This window comes from Saccoglossus kowalevskii, chromosome 13 (genome assembly GCF_978046115.1).
Source record: "Saccoglossus kowalevskii chromosome 13, keSacKowa6.1, whole genome shotgun sequence".
NCBI lineage: Eukaryota > Metazoa > Hemichordata > Enteropneusta > Harrimaniidae > Saccoglossus > Saccoglossus kowalevskii.
The window spans coordinates 24,247,716-24,268,571 of record NC_140653.1 but is presented as its reverse complement, the minus strand read 5'-3'; the positions used below and the strand labels follow the sequence as shown (position 1 = coordinate 24,268,571).

Here is a 20,856-nt window from a genome sequence, read left to right as displayed (position 1 = left end):
TCAAATACATTAGCTTAATCTGATTTATGGGAACAAGACTAATTCGGTCTCCATTCGTCTGTGCGTCTGTGCGTCCGTCCGGAGTCATATCTCAGAATCCCTTGGACCGATTCCGTTCATTCTTTGCATGTGCCTAGTACTTTATGTGGGACATATGCACATGCAGTGGTTTAGCGATTCGATTCAAAATGGCCGACTGGCAGCCATCTTGTTTTTTGAAAATGTTGTATTTTGGACATGCTTCGTCAGTTTTCATTCAGACTTGGTACATAGATTATACATGTTAGGATACATGTCCATGATGATTTATTTCACAATTGCATCAAAGATGGCCGACTGGCAGCCATCTTGTTTTTTGAAAATGTCGTATTTTGGACATGCTTTGTCAGTTTTCATTCAAATTTAGTACATAGATCATACATGTTAGGATACATGTCCCCGACCGTCCATGAGTTCCTGAGTCTGTCCGTCCAACCGTCCATGTGTCCGTCTGTCCGTGCGTCAGTCTGTCCAACGTCATATTTCAGAATCCTGTGGACCGATTCCGTTCATTCTTTGCATGTGCCAAGTACATTATGTAGGACATATGCACATGCAGTGGTTTAGCGATTCGATTCAAAATGGCCGACTGGCAGCCATCTTGTTTTTTGAAAATGTTGTATTTTGAACATGCTTTGTCAGTTGTCATTCAAACTTGGTACATAGATTATACATGTTAGGATACATGTCCATGACGATTTATTTCGCAATTGGATCAAAGATGGTTGACTTCCAGGCATCTTGTTTTTGTTTTTTTATGCGGTATCTTGGACGTGCTCTGTCAGTTTTCATTCAAATTTGGCACATACATGTACATGTACTTTATACATGTTAGGATGCATGCCCATGACAATTTGTTTCAAAATCTGGACAAGGATGGCCGATTGACAGCCATCTGACTTTTTGGCCTTACTACTATAAAATTTGATTTTCCCTCAAAGACGTAATCTGTCACTTGATGAATCAAATTTTTCATTAGCACTCTTTTTCGAGGGGGGTGCTCGGGTAAGCGCACACCCCTAAAAAATCGTGATTTTCTGAGTTGAGGCCCCTGGGCGCTAACGCGGTCGAGTACGGTATTTCCACAATTTATGTACCATTTTCATTCGTATTTGGCACATACGTCATACATATCAGTGTGTTTCATAATCAGATCAAAGATGGCCGAATAACGACTGTTTTTATTTTGGCCATATTACTATGACACGAAACACGTGCTTTGATGTAAATAAACAATCTGTTGTATACGCCACTTGGAACTCAAGTTTCAAGGACACACTCGCGACAACCCCTCTGCTTTAATATGACGAGCACAAAGAGAACTTAACGAGGACTGTGTCATTTTCAATGACTTGTATTTCATTTGATTTTCAGTTAACCAGACATATCTAATATATGATCTATTGTGATCATCAAGTTATTGTGTTTTTTAGTCCCCGTTTGAACGAAGTCCGAAAAGGGGACTTATAATTCGGTCTCCGTCCGTGCATTTGTGCGTCCATCCATCCGGAGTCGTATCTCAGAATTCCTTGGACTAATTCTGTTCATTCTTTGGATGTGCCTAGTACTTTATGTGGGACATATGCACATGAAGTGGTTCAGCGATTCGATTCAAAATGGCCGACTGGCAGCCATCTTGTTTTTTGAAAGTGTTGTATTTTGGACATGCTTTGTCAGTTTTCATTCAAACTTCAATGGTACATAGATTATACATGTTGGAATACATGTCCATGATGATTTATTTCACTATTGGATCAAAGATGGTCGACTGGCAGCCATCTTGTTTTTTGAAAATGTTGTATTTTAGACATGCTTTGTCAGTTTTCATTCAAATTTAATACATAGATCATACATGTTAGGATACATGTCTCCGACCGTCCATGAGTTCCTGAGTCTGTCTGTCTGTCTGTCTGTCTGTCTGTCTGTCCGTCCGTCCGTGTGTCAGTCTGTCCAGAGTCATATTTCAGAATCCTGTGGACCGATTCCGTTCATTCTTTGCATGTGCCTAGTACCTTATGTGGGACATATGCACATGCAGTGGTTTAGTGATTCGATTCAAAATGGCCGACTGGCAGCCATCTTGTCTTTTAAAAATGTTGTATTTTGGACATGCTTTGTCAGTTTTCATTCAAATTTGGCACATACATGTACTTTATACATGTTAGGATGCATGTCCATGACAATTTGTTTCAAAATCTGGTCAAGGATGGCCGATTGACAGCCATCTGACTTTTTGGCCTTACTACTATATTTCCACAATTTATGTACCATCTTCATTCGTATTTGGCACATACATCATACATATCAGTGTGTTTCATAATCAGATCAAAGATGGACGAATAACAGCTGTTTTTATTTTTGGCCATATTACTACTACATGGAACACGTGTTTTGATGTAAATAAACAATCTGTTGTATACGCCACTTGGAACTCAAGTTTCAAGGACACGCTCGTGACAACCCCTCCGCTTTAATATGACGAGCACAAAGAGAACTTTCACAAATTTTACGGGGACTGTGTCATTTTCAATGACTTGTTTTTTCTGATGTGATCTGTTCCAGTGATTTCATCCAAGGTCTGTGTGATTCTATCAAGAAATGTCGTGCAGCATATGGATTAGAGGAAGAGGAGATAGAACCAAATGGTAATTACAGGGATATGTCCTATCTATAACTTTTAACATATTTATGTACATGTAGTTTAATCCTCAGATGAACTTTTGATAATGTCAAGCTAGGGGTGGACCATGAGAAACTCTAGAAGTGGTGATGGCATATGAAGTGTGCACATTTTTTTTTTCTTCACTTTGTTTTATGCTAGTTTTTTTTTATATGATGAATTTCTTATAATTTTTTTCCAGGATTTTTCCCCCTGCAAGTTTTTTCCAATTCTACCTCTGACAATTTCTAATCATTGACCCATTAGAAGCTAATTTGACAAGTATTCTGGCCAGCATGCTGTTTTCTGTTATTTATTATCGTACTGACATTTTTTAGTTTACCAAGTGAAATAAAAAAAATGCATCGTTTTACCTTGCATCTGACTTCTGTCTGATGCACACATGTTAATGCCTTGAATGCTAATTTTCTGCATAGTTACTAATGGCTGGTAGCAGATGTTGCTTGTCTCAGACACATTACTTGCAGAAAGCAGCCATCATTTGCCAAAATAAAATTACAGGCTCAGCAGATGACGTGGTTTTATGCTATTTGTCAGAAGCTGTTTTGAATGACGTGTACTCTCTGGAATCATGAATTGCTGTTTGTTCTTCTACTTTACTTAGCTAGTCTCTGAAATATTAGGGCAAAAAGTTGGCAAACTGACTTGTGAATTGGCTGACAGCTTATTGTGGCAGGGCACAATGCTTTCACATTGCAGAATTTAAACTACTGATTTAATTTAAATTATTTTAATACAACCTTGTCTGCATGTGCTTTTCAAAGCTTTGGCAATTCAACTTCAATGATGATAATGCATTTTTACAAAGTGTTAAAGCTACATTTGATGAAGTGAAATCTTAAATGGGGAACCAATACTATAAATAGGGGCAAGATTGCCACCGCAATTAGTATGCTAATTCAAACCAAGCCTCTCACATCGTGGCGGGAGCTCGGGGAAATGTGCCATTTATGATGTTTAGAGATCAAGCTGTGATTCCAAATACATTTCTACGGGGGCATGAATATGTACGCTAGCGATTACACTCATCAGATTGGGCTTTTGATGTATATATGTTGTTGTTTTCGGTCAAAACGTGCCGTGACAAGTAAAAATCTTGAGTTTAAAATGGCGGCTAATATATGCAAAATGCCTGTCAATCACAGTTTGGTAAGCGAGCATAATAAACATTCATTTACTTAGTGGACAGAGGCGGAGTTAATTACCCATGAGCACGTGGTGCAATTCATGGGATTGAGCGGTTTCCCTTTAACTGTATACATGCCGGTCAACTGACACCATCAAGTCTAGCCAAATGTTTATTAAAATCACAAGCTGTAGGCCAACACAGAAGCTAGTTTGCCAACTTGCTGCCCCACTATTTCTAAGACTTGCTTTAATGGTCGTACCGTACATCTGTTTTAGTGTTATACCAGCTATGCCGTATTACCAGTACTCAACTGATTGAATTCCTCAAACTTTGCAAAGACAAGTACATGCATGCTGGGATTGAACCAGGAACAGCAGTAGGTGCAGTCGGTGCCCAGAGTATTGGAGAACCAGGAACGCAAATGACGCTCAAGACTTTCCATTTTGCTGGTGTTGCATCGATGAATATCCTTTATTTGAAATAGGTGTCATAGATGGCGCCCTCTGGAGACCTGATGCAACCCCACGGCCATCTTTTTGACTCCCATGTGCGAAGCACATAATGGGAGTCTTTGCAGTTAGTGTGTCTGTTTCTGTGTGTGTGGGTGTGTACTTGGATTGCTATATGTTCCGAGGACAAAAATACAGATATATAGCTACTTCCGAGGACATACACATCTTCCGAGGACCTTTTTCATAGTCCTCGGAAAACATAATTTATATTAATAGTTAATTCGATTATTAATACGTTTTGCGTAGCTTAGGTTTAGTATCGGGGGAAGGTATGGTTCACGTTATATTAATATTAATATAATTATACCATACCTTACCCCGATACTAAACCTAAGCTTCGCAAACATTTCTATGTTCAGTCACGGGATATTCAACTCTTGTTTAATTAAACTTAATTAAAATGCAATTCTCCATTGTATTGCATTGTAATTGAGTTTAATTAAACTCCAATTAAAACGCAACCCTATATAGGAACGCGTTTTAATCGAGTTCATATCGCAACTATATTAAAAGTTAATTCAACTATATTAAAAGTTAATCCAATGAAGTCCTCGGAACATCTAGCAATACAAGTATGTGTGTGTATGTGTGTGTGTGTGTGTATGTATGTATGTATGTGTGTCCGACTGTTCCACTGCTATCTCAAGAACCATACATCGGTCTTTGATGAAACTTGGTGCATAGATGCTCTGAACATATGCGCAGATTTGATTAGTTTTTGGTAAAATTCTGTGCATATTAATTACCTAATTTGCATGATAATTAGCTGATTTTTAGCTGTTCCATGATTGTTCCACTGATATCTAAACAACCACTCATTGGATTTTGATGAAACTTTGTACATACATGCTCTGAACTAATGCTAGGTTTTGATTAGTTTTTGGTAATAATCCATGGATACTAATTACCTAATTTGCATAATGATTAGTCAATTTTCGGTTTTTCCACTGATATCTCAAGTACTAATCATCACATTTCAATGAAACTTGGTACATAGATGTCATATGACACTGCACAGACCTGATAGTTTTTATGGTAATATCAGTACATATTAATTACCTAATTTGCATAATTAATTAATTTTCAGCATTTGATAGAAGTACTAATCATCACATTTCAATGAAACTTGGTACATAGATGTCATATGACACTGCACAGACCTGATAGTTTTTATGGTAATATCAGTATATATTAATTACCTAATTTGCATAATTAATTAATTTTCAGCATTTGATATAAGTAGTGAGCATTACATTTCAATGAAACTTGGTACTTACATACTCAAGGACTATGCAGAGATTGATTGTTTCCGATAAATATTTGTGCCTATTAATCACCTAATTTGCATAATTAGTTAATTTTCAGCTTCAGGGTATCTCAAGTACTAATCATCGCATTTCAATGGAACTTGGTACATAGATCCTTTAGGACTATGCAGAGACCTGATTAGTTTTAGGGTAAATAATTGTGCATATTAATTAACGAATTTGCATAATTAATTTTCAGCTTTTCTACTGATATCTAAAGTACTAATCATCACATTTCAATGAATCTAGAATTATGCAGACCCAATTAGTTTCTGGTAAATATTTGTGCATATTAATTACCTAATTTGCATAATTAACCAACTTTCACACTGATATCTCAGGTACTAAACATCACATATCAATGAATGTACATGGATGCTGTAGGACAATAGACAGACCTGGATAATTGTGGGTTAAAATCTGTACATATTAATTACCTAATTTGCATAATTAACCAATTTTAAGCTTTAACACTGATATCTAAAGTACTAAATATTCCATTTCAATGAAACTTAGTACAAAGATGCTCTAGGACAATGTACAAACCTAATTAGTTTGGGGTAAAAATCTGTTCATATTAATTCCCTAATAAGCATAATAATTCATAATTTTTTGGTTCTAATCACATTTCAATTAAACTTGGAAACATAGATTTTCTGTTACATTGCGCAGACCTCATCAGTTTTACACTCAAATCTGGTCATATTAATTTTCTTATTTGCATAATTAGTTTGCAGCTAAGTAATTTCGAATTATATTTAATGTGTTTCCAATACTCTCAGCACATGCGAGTTCTTTCTAAGCTTTCTTTGATTTCACTTGCAAGTGATTTAATGTACAACATCGGTATAGAGCATATGTGCTATGATTTCAGTGTCCACATTTCAGTGATGACCATTACAAATTGACACTAATGAAACAGAAAATGTGTTATTAAAATTAAAAGTTGAAGAAAAAAATCAATATAGTTCCTGCTAATCCTGCTTTTAGTATGAAAATAAATAAAGAAAAATTTTAAAATGAAATAATTCCCTTTAAAAAATTTCACAAATAGCATTTTTGCCAAACATTTATTCTAAGTTTTCAAAATTTCAGTGTTGACGATGCACCAAAATCAAACATTTCATAACAAGTCCCTGGCATGGATGGATTGATGGACAGATAGATGGTGTGTACAAGGCTGGAAGATTTCACAATCTTTCTTGCCCAAATTTGTCTGCATTTATTCTTATATTCTTCAATATTTCTGAAAAATGAACCCTAATTTTGGAGCCAACAGACAAAAGTCAAATTTTGGTTTTTACTTAGAAAATTTGGTTAGGTATTTTTGTCCCAATCTTCTAAAGAAAATTGCAGACTATAAACAGAACTATTTTGTGAATTTGTGCTGGAAAGAGACACTGGTGGTGAAAAGAATAAGTCAACCACACATCTTTAAATGGTTGCATTCATGTATTGTAAGTATTTATTATTGGACATATTGTTCACATACAGTGCTATAGAATCCCGTAATGAAAAGGTTACTTGTTATTATTTTCTTGACTGACACTTTGACACATATCACTCTGGGAGTGCCTCGTATAAAGGAAATCATCAATGCATCAAAGAATATCAGCACACCAATCATTTCAGCTAGTCTCGAAATTGATGATGATCCTGAAGTAGCAAGAATTGTGAAAGGAAGGATTGAGAAAACACTGTTGGGAGAGGTAAACACTTTCATATAGGATTCTCGGGATGAGATTTTAGAGTAGTACAGGTGGATGAGTTTCTTACACAAATGTTCTGCTTACGTTATCAACAACGTATAGCTTTATAGTTGTCAGTTGTCGATTAAGTCTCAATTTTTTGCTTCCTTTCAAAATCTTAAACAGCATAAATTTGACACTCCAAAATCATTCTTATTCCGGTACATGTAGTTTTATTGGTGTTTTGAGACGAATACCAGGCCAATATTTGAGGATTTCACTTTGTTTTGAATAGGTGATTTTCCGAACAATTGCGAGATCTCGCGAGATGCATGAAAGACGCGCATTGAACGTCTGCCGCAAAAATCGAACGATTTGATTTTGAACTCGAATTTCCTTATTTCGTAGCTCATACCGACCGGCCGATTTCGACAGAGGAATATTGCTTCCGAATACCCTTACTTAATCGAAATTGCCTATCATCAAATGTGGACAGCACATTATTAAGCATGGAAATGCCCCCAAAATACTTTTGCATTTGTCGAATCCCACGCGATGTTTGACGCGACTACGACGCTATGACCTTTGTTTGTCCTGTTTTTACGTTCGATTTCACGCATAACGCGTGATTCTCGCAGTGTACGAAAAATGGTCTATTACAGTGACCTGCAGTAATTTAAAATGACTCTTTGTAAATTCTGCTTACATTGGACACTATTCAAATGCACTGGCAAATGAAATCCAAATGCTCACTATTGAGCACCATTGTCAAATTTTGGCACCACTTAAAAAATTATTTTATAGTCCGCTCCTTTCCATATGTAATATTGATAAAAATTGACAAACCTTTTGATCCAAAACAAATAAAAATATCTGAAACTGTCTGTATGGTCCAAAATGATGATGAAATTTAGTAAAAATTGTACAGAATTTGAAATTATTTGCACAGAATTTTGTGTGGGAATATTATCCCACACTCGAATGGTTAAAGAGAAAGTCAAAAAGATCAGCAGCTTTCAGACATGCTTATTATCACTGGAATGTGAAGGTTTAATAAATATTTTCAACAATTCATACATATTCACAGAACAATTAAGGGGTGCACCATTAAAAACTCTGGGAGGGGCAACTGCTGAAAAAAAAAAAAATGTGCAAAATTTTGTTTCCCCATCACTTACTTTTATGGTATTTGTTTCCAAGATGTATTTGAGTTTGTGTGGATTTTTTTTTTTATATTAATTCTTACACTTTTTTTTTTTCCAATTCTGTGTCCCCCTTCCAAGTTTCTATTGGTCAACCCTGAAAGCTTTAAGAATAATAATTTTAAGGATGCATTTATCATACATGAAGGGCTTCATAAACTTTGAAGTAGCTGGAAATTGCTCTTCGGCACAACTTTTCAACTAATAACTCATAACTAGTTATTAAAGACTCAAAATTGAATCATTACGTTTTCCTTTGTTGATAAGTTGTTAATTAACCAATAATGATTTGTCTAAGGTGAATACATCTGCCTTATTGCATTTTTTAACAATTTTTTTTTCATATAAAATGTCTTTCAGGTTTCTGAATATATTGAAGAAGTTTTCTTACCAGACCAGTGTTTTATTCTCATTAAATTGCATCTTAAAAGAATCAAAATATTAAAAGTAAGAGTTTCTTTCTATTGTAATACAAAAATGTATTATTTTGTTGGTACTGTAAATGTATTAATTATTCACTGTTTTTTTCAATTTTGCCATTTTCACTATTAAGTGAATTCTGCTGAATTAAATTCATCTGAATATGTAATAAATTGGTAATCTAATTTCACTGGAAAATACATCAATTTAAACGCCAGAGATATGCTAAAAATTTGGAAATAATGAAGTTAAAATATTTATTCTTTTACAGTTGATTTATCATGTCATTCTCAATTCACTGCGCCTATCAGTGTTCTTTCTAAGCCTTGTTTGCATGCAAGTAACCTCACCCAGTTGTGATGTAACATTTCAACATAAACTTGACCTTGACAGTTTGGGTCAAATATGCTTAGATTGAACAGTGGCTCCAATACATCTTATTGTGATAATAAGAAAATTCACATCTTTACTCTGAATTGTGGATGTTTTTCAGTTTTATGCTTTGATTTCTTGAAAATATCTTAATAACGTGACATACTTTATGTTATCTTTCACAGCTGGAAGTGAATTCAGACACTGTCAGATACTCTATTCTCACAGCTAAGCTTAGAATAAAACCACAGGTAATGTAATGTTGTAATGTAAAATAATATACCCTAGGTGGAAAGCCAAAAAAGTTGGTGAAATGTACTAAAAATGAGCCTGAAAAGTCAAAAAAGATGGGTACTAAGTTGAAAAAAAGAAAGAAAGAAAAAAAGTTGAAAAGGTCCGGTGAAAAGTCACAAAAATTAGATGGAAAATTGAAAAAAGTTGGATTGAAAATTAAAAAGTTGGGTAATACAGAATGAGTTGCTACCAATTTTGTAACCAGTTTGAGGAATCATAAAAGAGAAATCTTTGCCCTGAGCATTTAATTTACAGCAAGCAATGGTTTATATTAATACTGTCGATAACTACTTTTGCTCTTTGTTTATGGATTGAGGACTTTAGGTTTGAGATTCCGTCACTGGCCGAGATTTATTCACTAACAAATGCGGCTCTGGGGGGAACCTTGTTTAATGTCCGCAGGTGCTTGTGTTCGACCGAGCCTGGTCAATGCCAGGATAGTGCATTAAAATTGCCATTTCATAGAGAGATGGCCACACAGCCCTGTCATGTAGTAGGACTACATGAATATAACTTCTGTGGCAAAAATGCACTATTTGTCAGCACTAGCACTTGCAATTTGCACATACAAAAAAAAATCAGGAGAGACAACAGTGACATTCAATGGTCGGAACTGTCGTCTTGCATAAAAAGTAATTTAAAAAAAAACAAAAACAAAAAAACTTATTCCTAAAATGTAAATGTACACACATATAAAGTCTTAAATTTCAAGTATTTCTCACAGCTATCCATCATTTGAGAGCATTTCTTACAGCTATCCATCATTTGAGAGCATTTCTCACAGCTATCCATCATTTGAGAGCATCTCTCGCAGCTATCCATCATTTAAGAGCATCTCTCACAGCTATCCATCATTTGAGAGCATTTCTCGCAGCTATCCATCATTTGAGAGCATCTCTCACAGCTATCCATCATTTGAGAGCATTTCTCGCAGCTATCCATCATTTGAGAGCATCTCTCACAGCTATCCATCATTTGAGAGCATTTCTCGCAGCTATCCATCATTTGAGAGCATTTCTCGCAGCTATCCATCATTTGAGAGCATTTCTCGCAGTTATCCATCATTTGAGAGCATTTCTCGCAGCTATCCATCATTTGAGAGCATTTCTCACAGCTATCCATCATTTGAGAGTATATTTCTCACACCTATCCATCATTTGAGAGCATTTCTCACAGCTATCCATTATTTGAGTATTTCTCACAGCTATCCATCATTTGAGTATTTCTCACAGCTATCCATCATTTGAAAGCATTTCTCACAGCTATCCATCATTTGAGAGCATTTCTCACAGCTATCCATCATTTGAGAGCATTTCTCACAGCTATCCATCATTTGAGAGCATTTCTCTCAGCTATCCAACATTTGGGAGCTTTTCTCTCAGCTTTCCAACATTTGAGAGCTTTTCTCACAGCTATCGATCATTTGAGAGCATTTCTCACAGCTATCCGTCATTTGAGAGCATTTCTCACAGCTATCTATCATTTGAGAGCATTTCTCACAGCTATCCATCATTTGAGAGCATTTCTCTCAGCTATCCAACATTTGGGAGCTTTTCTCTCAGCTTTCCAACATTTGAGAGCTTTTCTCACAGCTATCGATCATTTGAGAGCATTTCTCACAGCTATCCGTCATTTGAGAGCATTTCTCACAGCTATCTATCATTTGAGAGCATTTCTCACAGCTATCCATCATTTGAGAGCATTTGAGCTGGGTAATTACATTGAGGGGAATGATTAGAAAATTCAAAGCCTTAGAATTTTCTTTTACTCCAAATTTATTTTATTTTAGGAGGTTGTGTTACATGGAGACAGTGTCATCTGTGTTCATCCCGTGGAGAGTAGTAAAAGCTCCATGTATTATGTTTTACAATCACTCAAAGATACTCTTGCTAATGTAGTTATACAGGTAAGTAGTTATATGACAGAACCCCACACCCTCCCTGTGGCTTTCGTTGCGTATGGAAGTTATTTTCACGAGTGATGCGGTGTATCCTGTGGCCGTACTTTCACAAGCGAAGCGAAATACACTGCATCCCGAAACGAAAGCCACGGGGAGGGTGTGGGGTTCTGTTGCTATTACATATGTTCCATATTTAATTATCTCATATTAAAGAAAGAACGTGCAACAAACCAGGATGGAATTTTAGATCGGGGAACCTCATTGCCCATTAATATGTTCTAAGATAGTGTTATGCCCTAGAAACGTGTGTCGTACGTCTAATCTGAATCACTGTCCGAATAAATTACTCGTGCACGTTTAGTTAGGACCACGACAGAACCAGAACTTGAACTGGATGACAAAAAAAGTCAATTGTCCCAATTCAGTTACACTTTAAACATAACAAGAATATAAAATATTTAATATTTCTATTACAGGGTGTCCCATCAGTCACTCGTGCTGTTATACACATAGATGATAAAAGTGGTGTCGAAAAGTATAAACTTTTAGTGGAAGGTGATAATTTGCGGGCTGTCATAGCAACAAGAGGTGTTAAAGGAACGCATACAACATCCAATAATACTGTCGAGGTTGAAAAAACCTTGGGAATTGAAGCTGCTAGGTAGGCTCATTTACTATTATTGAATCTGCTAGGTAGGCTCATTTACTATTATCAAATCTGCTAGGTAGGCTCATTTACTATTATCAAATCTGCTTGGTAGGCTCATTTACTATTATCAAATATGCTAGGTAGGCTCATTTACTATTATTGAATCTGCTAGGTAGGCTCATTTACTATTATCAAATCTGCTAGGTAGGCTCATTTACTATTATCAAATCTGCTTGGTAGGCTCATTTACTATTATTGAATCTGCTAGGTAGGCTCATTTACTATAATTGAATCTGCTTGGTAGGTTCATTTACTATTATCAAATCAGCTAGGTAGGTTCATTTACTATTATCAAATCAGCTAGGTAGGCTCATTTACTATTGTTGAGGCTACTTGGTGGCCAACTTACTATCATTGAACATGTTTGGTGGGCTTTTATACCATTATTGAGGCTGCTAGGTAGGCACATTTATTGTTATTGAAGCTGCTAGGTAGGCTCATTTACTATTGTTGAGGCTACTTGGTAAGCTCATTTACTGTTATTGAGGCTGCTAGGTAGCCACATTTACTGTTATTGAGGCTGCTAGGTAGCCACATTTACTGTTATTGAGGCTGCTAGGTAGCCACATTTACTGTTATTGAGGCTGTTAGGTAGCCACATTTACTGTTATTGAGGCTGCTAGGTAGCCACATTCACTGTTATTGAGGCTGCTAGGTAGCCACATTTACTGTTATTGAGGCTGCTAGGTAGCCACATTTACTGTTATTGAGGCTGCTAGGTAGCCACATTTACTGTTATTGAGGCTGCTAGGTAGCCACATTTACTGTTATTGAGGCTGCTAGGTAGCCACATTTACTGTTATTGAGGCTGCTAGGTAGCCACATTCACTGTTATTGAGGCTGCTAGGTAGCCACATTTACTGTTATTGAGGCTGCTAGGTAGCCACATTTACTGTTATTGAGGCTGCTAGGTAGCCACATTTACTGTTACTGAGGCTGCTAGGTAGCCACATTTACTGTTACTGAGGCTGCTAGGTAGCCACATTCACTGTTATTGAGGCTGCTAGGTAGCCACATTCACTGTTATTGAGGCTGCTAGGTAGCCACATTTACTGTTACTGAGGCTGTTAAGTAGCCACATTCACTGTTACTGAGGCTGTTAAGTAGCCACATTCACTGTTATTGAGGCTGCTAGGTAGCCACATTTACTGTTACTGAGGCTGCTAGGTAGCCACATTTACTGTTACTGAGGCTGCTAGGTAGCCACATTCACTGTTATTGAGGCTGCTAGGTAGCCACATTTACTGTTACTGAGGCTGCTAGGTAGCCACATTCACTGTTACTGAGGCTGCTAAGTAGCCACATTCACTGTTATTGAGGCTGCTAGGTAGCCACATTTACTGTTATTGCGGCTGCTAGGTAGCCACATTTACTGTTACTGAGGCTGCTAGGTAGCCACATTTACTGTTACTGAGGCTGTTAAGTAGCCACATTTACTGTTACTGAGGCTGTTAAGTAGCCACATTCACTGTTATTGAGGCTGCTAGGTAGCCACATTCACTGTTATTGAGGCTGCTAGGTAGCCACATTTACTGTTACTGAGGCTGCTAGGTAGCCACATTTACTGTTACTGAGGCTGTTAAGTAGCCACATTTACTGTTACTGAGGCTGTTAAGTAGCCACATTTACTGTTACTGAGGCTGCTAAGTAGCCACATTCACTGTTATTGAGGCTGCTAAGTAGCCACATTTACTGTTATTGAGGCTGCTAAGTAGCCACATTCACTGTTACTGAGGCTGCTAGGTAGCCACATTCACTGTTACTGAGGCTGCTAGGTAGCCACATTCACTGTTACTGAGGCTGCTAGGTAGCCACATTCACTGTTACTGAGGCTGCTAGGTAGCCACATTTACTGTTATTGCGGCTGCTAGGTAGCCACATTTACTGTTATTGCGGCTGCTAGGTAGCCACATTTACTGTTATTGCGGCTGCTAGGTAGCCACATTTACTGTTATTGAGGCTGCTAGGTAGCCACATTTACTGTTATTGAGGCTGCTAGGTAGCCACATTCACTGTTATTGCGGCTGCTAGGTAGCCACATTTACTGTTACTGAGGCTGCTAGGTAGCCACATTTACTGTTATTGAGGCTGCTAGGTAGCCACATTTACTGTTATTGCGGCTGCTAGGTAGCCACATTCACTGTTATTGAGGCTGCTAGGTAGCCACATTTACTGTTATTGCGGCTGCTAGGTAGCCACATTTACTGTTATTGCGGCTGCTAGGTAGCCACATTTACTGTTATTGAGGCTGCTAGGTAGCCACATTCACTGTTATTGAGGCTGCTAGGTAGACTCATACATATATCCAAACCACATATTTTGGGCAATGGTTTCCACTAGAAGCATATTAAATAATCATCATGGATATATAAATTTAATTACTAATTGTTGCTTGCAGGCAAACCATTATCAATGAGATACAATATACAATGGTATCTCATGGTATGAGTATTGATCACAGACATATGATGCTGTTGGCTGACCTCATGGCGTATAAGGTAGGTAACTGTTACTGTAGTATTTCAAAACTCTACTGTTTCCAACTTCTTGTTTCATCGTCTTTTTTTGGCATAATTAATGCTGCTATATTTTGAATATAATTTATGGTAGTGTTTATAGGTTGTAGTATAAATTTTACCCTCTAACGACGTAGTGTTTCTATGACATAAAACCCTGGTTTGGTGTAATTTTTTAAGATTTTTTATTTTAAAATACGTATTTAATTATTTATTTTAGTTATAAATTTTATTTCAAAACATGGGTTATTTGCCAGTATTTTGTTTTCAAAGTTTTGGTAATCGAGAAAGCCCACAACGAGATGTAGTTAGTGATAGTTGAAATAATACAAAATAAGATGTATATTGAGGAATCAGACTAGATTAGCCAACTGCTATTTCTGGTTCCTATTTTACCTATTTATAATTGATTCTTGTTTTGTAAACTACAAGTGTACATTATTAGGTAAAATAAAATATTTGATTTGATATAATAATAATAAAAACAAATTGTAGTACAAATGAAATGCATCATATAAAAAATAAAATACATACTGAACAATACATCGGATTTGAATCAGATTGGGTGATGTTAAAAAAAAAAAGGTTACTCTACTTGGTTCTGTTCTCATTCATAATTTTACCGCTGGTACCACATAGCAAACCTATAAAAACAAGCATTTTTATTTGGCAGGTGACAACAAATCAAAACACTATCAACTTTGTGAACAGCGTTCCTTGTATCCATTCACATCATAGAAGTACGTTTTTGAATCAACGAAATTTTGTTTTTCTGAGCGGTTCTATGACACAGGGTGTCTCTGACTTTTGCGAAATTTCGTCTTCATGAATACCTTGAAATCATGAAAATTCCTTGCAGCAAAAATTGAATGGCTTATATTATATTGAAACAAGTTTTAAAGGGCAGGGGGGTCATGTCACGCATGTACAAGATATGGGTCTCGTATAAACAAAGATGGCGACTGTGTCTGCTACCAAGGTTTACCAAGCTTTAGTCAGGTATTTTTTTTTTGGTGATTGGAAAGTTTCAAGTTATATTTCTATAATAAATTTAAATGCAATTTATTATTTTCTGTGTACACAGGGTGAGATTCTCGGTATTACAAGATTTGGACTTGCTAAGATGAAAGAAAGTGTTCTCATGCTGGCTTCTGTAAGTCTTTATCTTATCTGATTGGTCAAAAACTGGATCAGACAGTGGAAGAAGTCTCTAATAAATCTAAATTGAATATTTTTCTATTTTTTTTTGTTAATTTTGAACCAAATAGAAAGTTACTCAAATCTTTGAACAATATTTATATTTTTAATATTCAGTTTGAGAAGACAGCTGATCATCTATTTGACGCAGCATACTATGGACAGAAAGACGCCATCAATGGTAAGATTCTGTTGGTTACAAGAAAGCTGTCACGTTCAGATACTATCAATCATGTTTTTTTTTATTGATAGGAGAGAAAACTAATTACATCTTGGAGTATTTCTGTGTATTTCTGTTTCATGTTTCACACTATTTTTGTTTGAAATATACTTCCTCCAATTTCATCTTTGTTCGAAGCTGATGTTACCACTGATAAAAATCTACTCAAAAAAAACAAAATTAGTCATCACTAAAAATGATTGTTTTTCTCAGAAGATATAATGTAGATATGATTTGCATGATAATAATACTTGCTTTATTTTTACTAGGTGTCAGCGAGTGTATAATCATGGGCATACCAATGACGATTGGAACAGGATTGTTTAAACTTCTTCATAAATATCCTTTTTAGCTGTGTGCCCATTTTTCTTGTTTCTTACTGTTATGACTTTGTGAATAACCTATTCACGTATGAAAAAAAATGTAAATATTATTTTGAGCAATACTACATGTTATCTCTGGTGTTAGCCGCAAATAACCACTTTATCATATGTGCAGCTGTATTTGCATGAAAAGTAGCAATCAACACCTGATAGACCTGCAAAGAGCACAGATCTTCAACCAAAACCCGAGAGACCTGCAGAGAGCACAGATCTTCAACCAACACCTGATAGACCTGCAGAGAGCACAGATCTTCAACCAACACCTGAGAGACCTGCAGAGAGCACAGATCTTCAACCAACACCTGAGAGACCTGCAGAGAGCACAGATCTTCAACCAACACCTGTTAGACCTGCAGAGAGCACAGATCTTCAACCAACACCTGAGAGACCTGCAGAGAGCATAGATCTTCAACCAATACCCGAGAGACCTGCAGAGAACACAGATCTTCAACCAACACCTGATAGACCTGCAGAGAGCATAGATCTTCAACCAACACCTGAGAGACCTGCAGAGAGCACAGATCTTCAACCAACACCTGAGAGACCTGCAGAGAACCCAGATCTTCAACCAACACCTGAAAGACCTGCAGAGAACCCAGATCTTCAACCAACACCTGATAGACCTGCAGAGAACCCAGATCTTCAACCAACACCTGAGAGACCTGCAGAGAGCACATATCTTCAACCAACACCTGTTAGACCTGCAGAGAGCACAGATCTTCAACCAACACCCGAGAGACCTGCAGAGAGCACAGATCTTCAACCAACACCTGAAAGACCTGCAGAGAACCCAGATCTTCAACCAACACCCGAGAGACCTGCAGAGAGCACAGATCTTCAACCAACACCCGAGAGACCTGCAGAGAGCACATATCTTCAACCAACACTTGATAGACCTGCAGAGAGCACAGATCTTCAACCAACACCTGATAGACCTGCAGAGAGCACAGATCTTCAACCAACACCTGAGAGACCTGCAGAGAGCACAGATCTTCAACCAACACTTGATAGACCTGCAGAGAGCACAGATCTTCAACCAACACCTGAAAGACCTGCAGAGAACCCAGATCTTCAACCAACATCTGAGAGACCTGCAGAGAGCACAGATCTTCAACCAACACCCGAGAGACCTGCAGAGAGCACAGATCTTCAACCAACACCTGAGAGACCTGCAGAGAGCACAGATTTTCAACCAACACCTGAAAGACCTGCAGAGAACCCAGATCTTCAACCAACACCTGATAGACCTGCAGAGAGCACAGATCTTCAACCAACACCTGAGAGACCTGCAGAGAGCACAGATCTTCAACCAACACCTGAGAGACCTGCAGAGAGCACAGATCTTCAACCAACACCTGAGAGACCTGCAGAGAGCACAGATCTTCAACCAACACTTGATAGACCTGCAGAGAGCACAGATCTTCAACCAACACCTGAGAGACCTGCAGAGAGCACAGATCTTCTACCAACATTTGCGAGACCGACAGAACTGTTATTGTTGTGGAATATGCAAATATTGATACAAAGATTACTGTTTAATATTAAATCATTTGCTTTGTCAAATATTGATATATCTGAAAACTAGCAAATTTTAAATATTCACATAACTATCCACATTTTGGAATGGAATCGCCCTAAGGTGTTGCTATAGAACATTCTAAAGTAAACAAAACATCTTCTCACTGACTCCACTTTTTGTTTATTGTCAGAAATAATCAAATATCGTAGATCGGAATAGTTTAGTTATCAATATCGATAATGTATACATAACATACCGGTACACTCATTGCAAGATTGCAGAAAAAAGGATGTTATATTATCTTTTGATTCAGAGTTTCACTCTATGTGCAGTTGTTAAAAAGACAAGGGTCAAAAGATATCATGTGGTACTGATTTAAAACCACAAACTACTGCCACAGTTAAAACAATGGGACACCACGATTAACAGTTACTCATCTGATAATTATAAATATTATTTGCATATCGTGCCCTTATGTTGTGAATATATGGTAATTACCAACCTGGTCTGCCAGTTCTTTTAACCAAGCTCGCTATCCCTTAGCTTACATTATTGTTAATGTTAATTGGCTCAAATGCCAAAAACATTGTCTTAGTTCTGTTGATGCACACTGCATCTGTTATGAAATATCTTTCTATGATGTCCGCAATGAGCTTTATAAATAATGCATGTTTTCCTTAACGCATTGATTACAGCAGATAAGGATTGTAACCCTCCAAAGAGACCACTTATATTTGATTCACCAGAGTTGCATCTTCCACTCTCGTAGCAAGAAGACTTCCACCTTCCACTCTCACTCTCGTAGCAAGAAGACTACTACCTTCCACTCTCACTCTCGTAGCAAAAAGACTTCCACTGTGAATTTGAAGACATTATTTTATATCACCATTTCCAAGAAGATGAACTTGGATGACAAAGATCCAAACAACAAAAATGCATTATTTTTTTACCATCATGACCAGGGCTTTCTAGCAGGATATGGACACTGCAAAGTTGATACTATCGCTGTTCTTGTGAATACACTGTTAAATCTTCTTGTTATCACATGCATGTGATGTAAATCATGAATATCTACATTTTTTTTCCATTCCCACTTTGTTAGATTACCAGAGGTTGGCTTCCAGGATTCAATCATGTCAATTCAAATATTTATTTTGGCTGCGATATTATTTGCTTAAAAGAGAAAAAAAATTCCAACATATTTACATACGAAACACTAAAGCAGTGTTAAGTTTTTAAAATTACTCATTTATTGTATTTTTTTTCCAATGAGGACAAGATTTCAATAAACTTGTTCATACAATTGTCATGAATCTGTGCTGTGAAATTTGCCATATACTGAGAAAATGTTATTAAACTATATAGTACCCATAATGTACAACTAATTTTCCTCGAAAGCAACTTAATACTCTCAAAATACACACAATCTAAATGCTTGTGTATGACAGTGCCCTCTATTGGCATAATGGTTATTAGCCATCGTCTGTCCAGAGTGATTTCTCGGAGATGGCTGGACGGATTTTATTTTCCCATATGTTCTTTCGCCTTCGTCCATACAGGGGTGATTTCTCAGATGGCTGGACGGATTTTTTTATTTTATTTTCCCATATGTTTCAAACTTGCTACAAACTACACGTCTGTATGATAGCACCCTCTAGGGTCATATTTTGGTTTAGATCTTCGTCAAATGTAAATTTCAAAACTTCCAAAATCAAGTGACATACAACAGCCTTTCCAGTTAAAAACAAAACCATTGCAATGAAGATTACATAAAATGTTTAACAATGCGTCTATGCATGACTGACAGACATTTGAAAGTGCAGAAATGCTCGATTTCGATGAATTTAACGTTAAAACTGCTATTGAGCCATCTTGAAATAGTTAATGTGTACATGACAAAATGACCACCAGTTGGCCATTTTGAATCCAATCTGAAACATAGTTGAACTCTGGTGGTGGGAAAGCAGTCTTATGAATGGCTTTGATAGATGTAAATATTTCACAAAAACATTGGTGTCTAAATTGTTTATTATAATTATTTCAAGGGACATAATGTCCAGCTTTATTCAAAGTAATTCAGATATTTTAGTATAAAAAAAGTGCTGCATTTAGACATGCAAGATAACAGAAAATCGTGTTTTGCAAAAAAAAAATGATTTACTGAGACAACTGTAAAGTAAAAAAACACCTACTAGAAACTCTCATTGCTAGCTCTGCTTTGTATACAAATAAACTCAAATAGTTGTAGTGATTGTAAAGCATACTGCTAATCAGTGGACAGATGCTGAATTACCAAAGAATGCAAATAGTTGGTGTCGAAAGAAGTCAACAGTACATCTTCAAACACTACAATCTTTGTTTTTAAATCAAAGGTTTGGCACCCAAATCATAGGAGTGATTATATCGATTTTCTGGGTAGGTTTGCAAATGTGTATCAGACTGTGCAACTACTCTCTCCACAAATTGGCATTGAAACCCAGTCTAGTATTCCCATGGGATTTGCTTCATTGAACATATACAACAATGCATACTTCTACCGAGACCAGTGATCAGTCATCTTTTCACACAGGACATCTGTCGTTCATCCTAAGGGAAGATTTTATACTAATGAATTAGGTGAACAAGTTTGGAATAGAATTAGTAAAGTTATTGTGCACACAATACTTATTAACGACAACAGACTTTTTTTCCCCTTCCAACTTTAAATAATGCGGGCAAGGTTTCATGTCTGACCCAAATCCGTCCAGATACTTGATTTGGATGAATTTT

The 20,856-nt window shown here is 36.7% G+C and overlaps 1 protein-coding gene across 1 annotated transcript in view; it reads left to right on the top strand.

Annotated features, from left to right (window-relative positions):
* LOC100375136 (DNA-directed RNA polymerase III subunit RPC1-like) overlaps window positions 1–19,400 on the top strand; it is a 55,766-nt gene extending 36,366 nt beyond the window's left edge. The window contains exons 28-39 of the mRNA XM_085507107.1: window positions 2,602–2,684; window positions 4,124–4,312; window positions 7,225–7,376; window positions 8,918–9,004; window positions 9,535–9,600; window positions 11,433–11,549; window positions 12,020–12,204; window positions 14,651–14,750; window positions 15,853–15,921; window positions 16,083–16,146; window positions 16,455–16,524; window positions 18,781–19,400. Of these exons, the coding sequence (XP_085363233.1) occupies window positions 2,602–2,684; window positions 4,124–4,312; window positions 7,225–7,376; window positions 8,918–9,004; window positions 9,535–9,600; window positions 11,433–11,549; window positions 12,020–12,204; window positions 14,651–14,750; window positions 15,853–15,921; window positions 16,083–16,146; window positions 16,455–16,524; window positions 18,781–18,856 (1,258 nt within the window). The 3' untranslated portion in view covers window positions 18,857–19,400. The remainder of the gene's footprint in view (window positions 1–2,601; window positions 2,685–4,123; window positions 4,313–7,224; window positions 7,377–8,917; window positions 9,005–9,534; window positions 9,601–11,432; window positions 11,550–12,019; window positions 12,205–14,650; window positions 14,751–15,852; window positions 15,922–16,082; window positions 16,147–16,454; window positions 16,525–18,780) is intronic.
* Window positions 19,401–20,856: the final 1,456 nt, after the last annotated feature.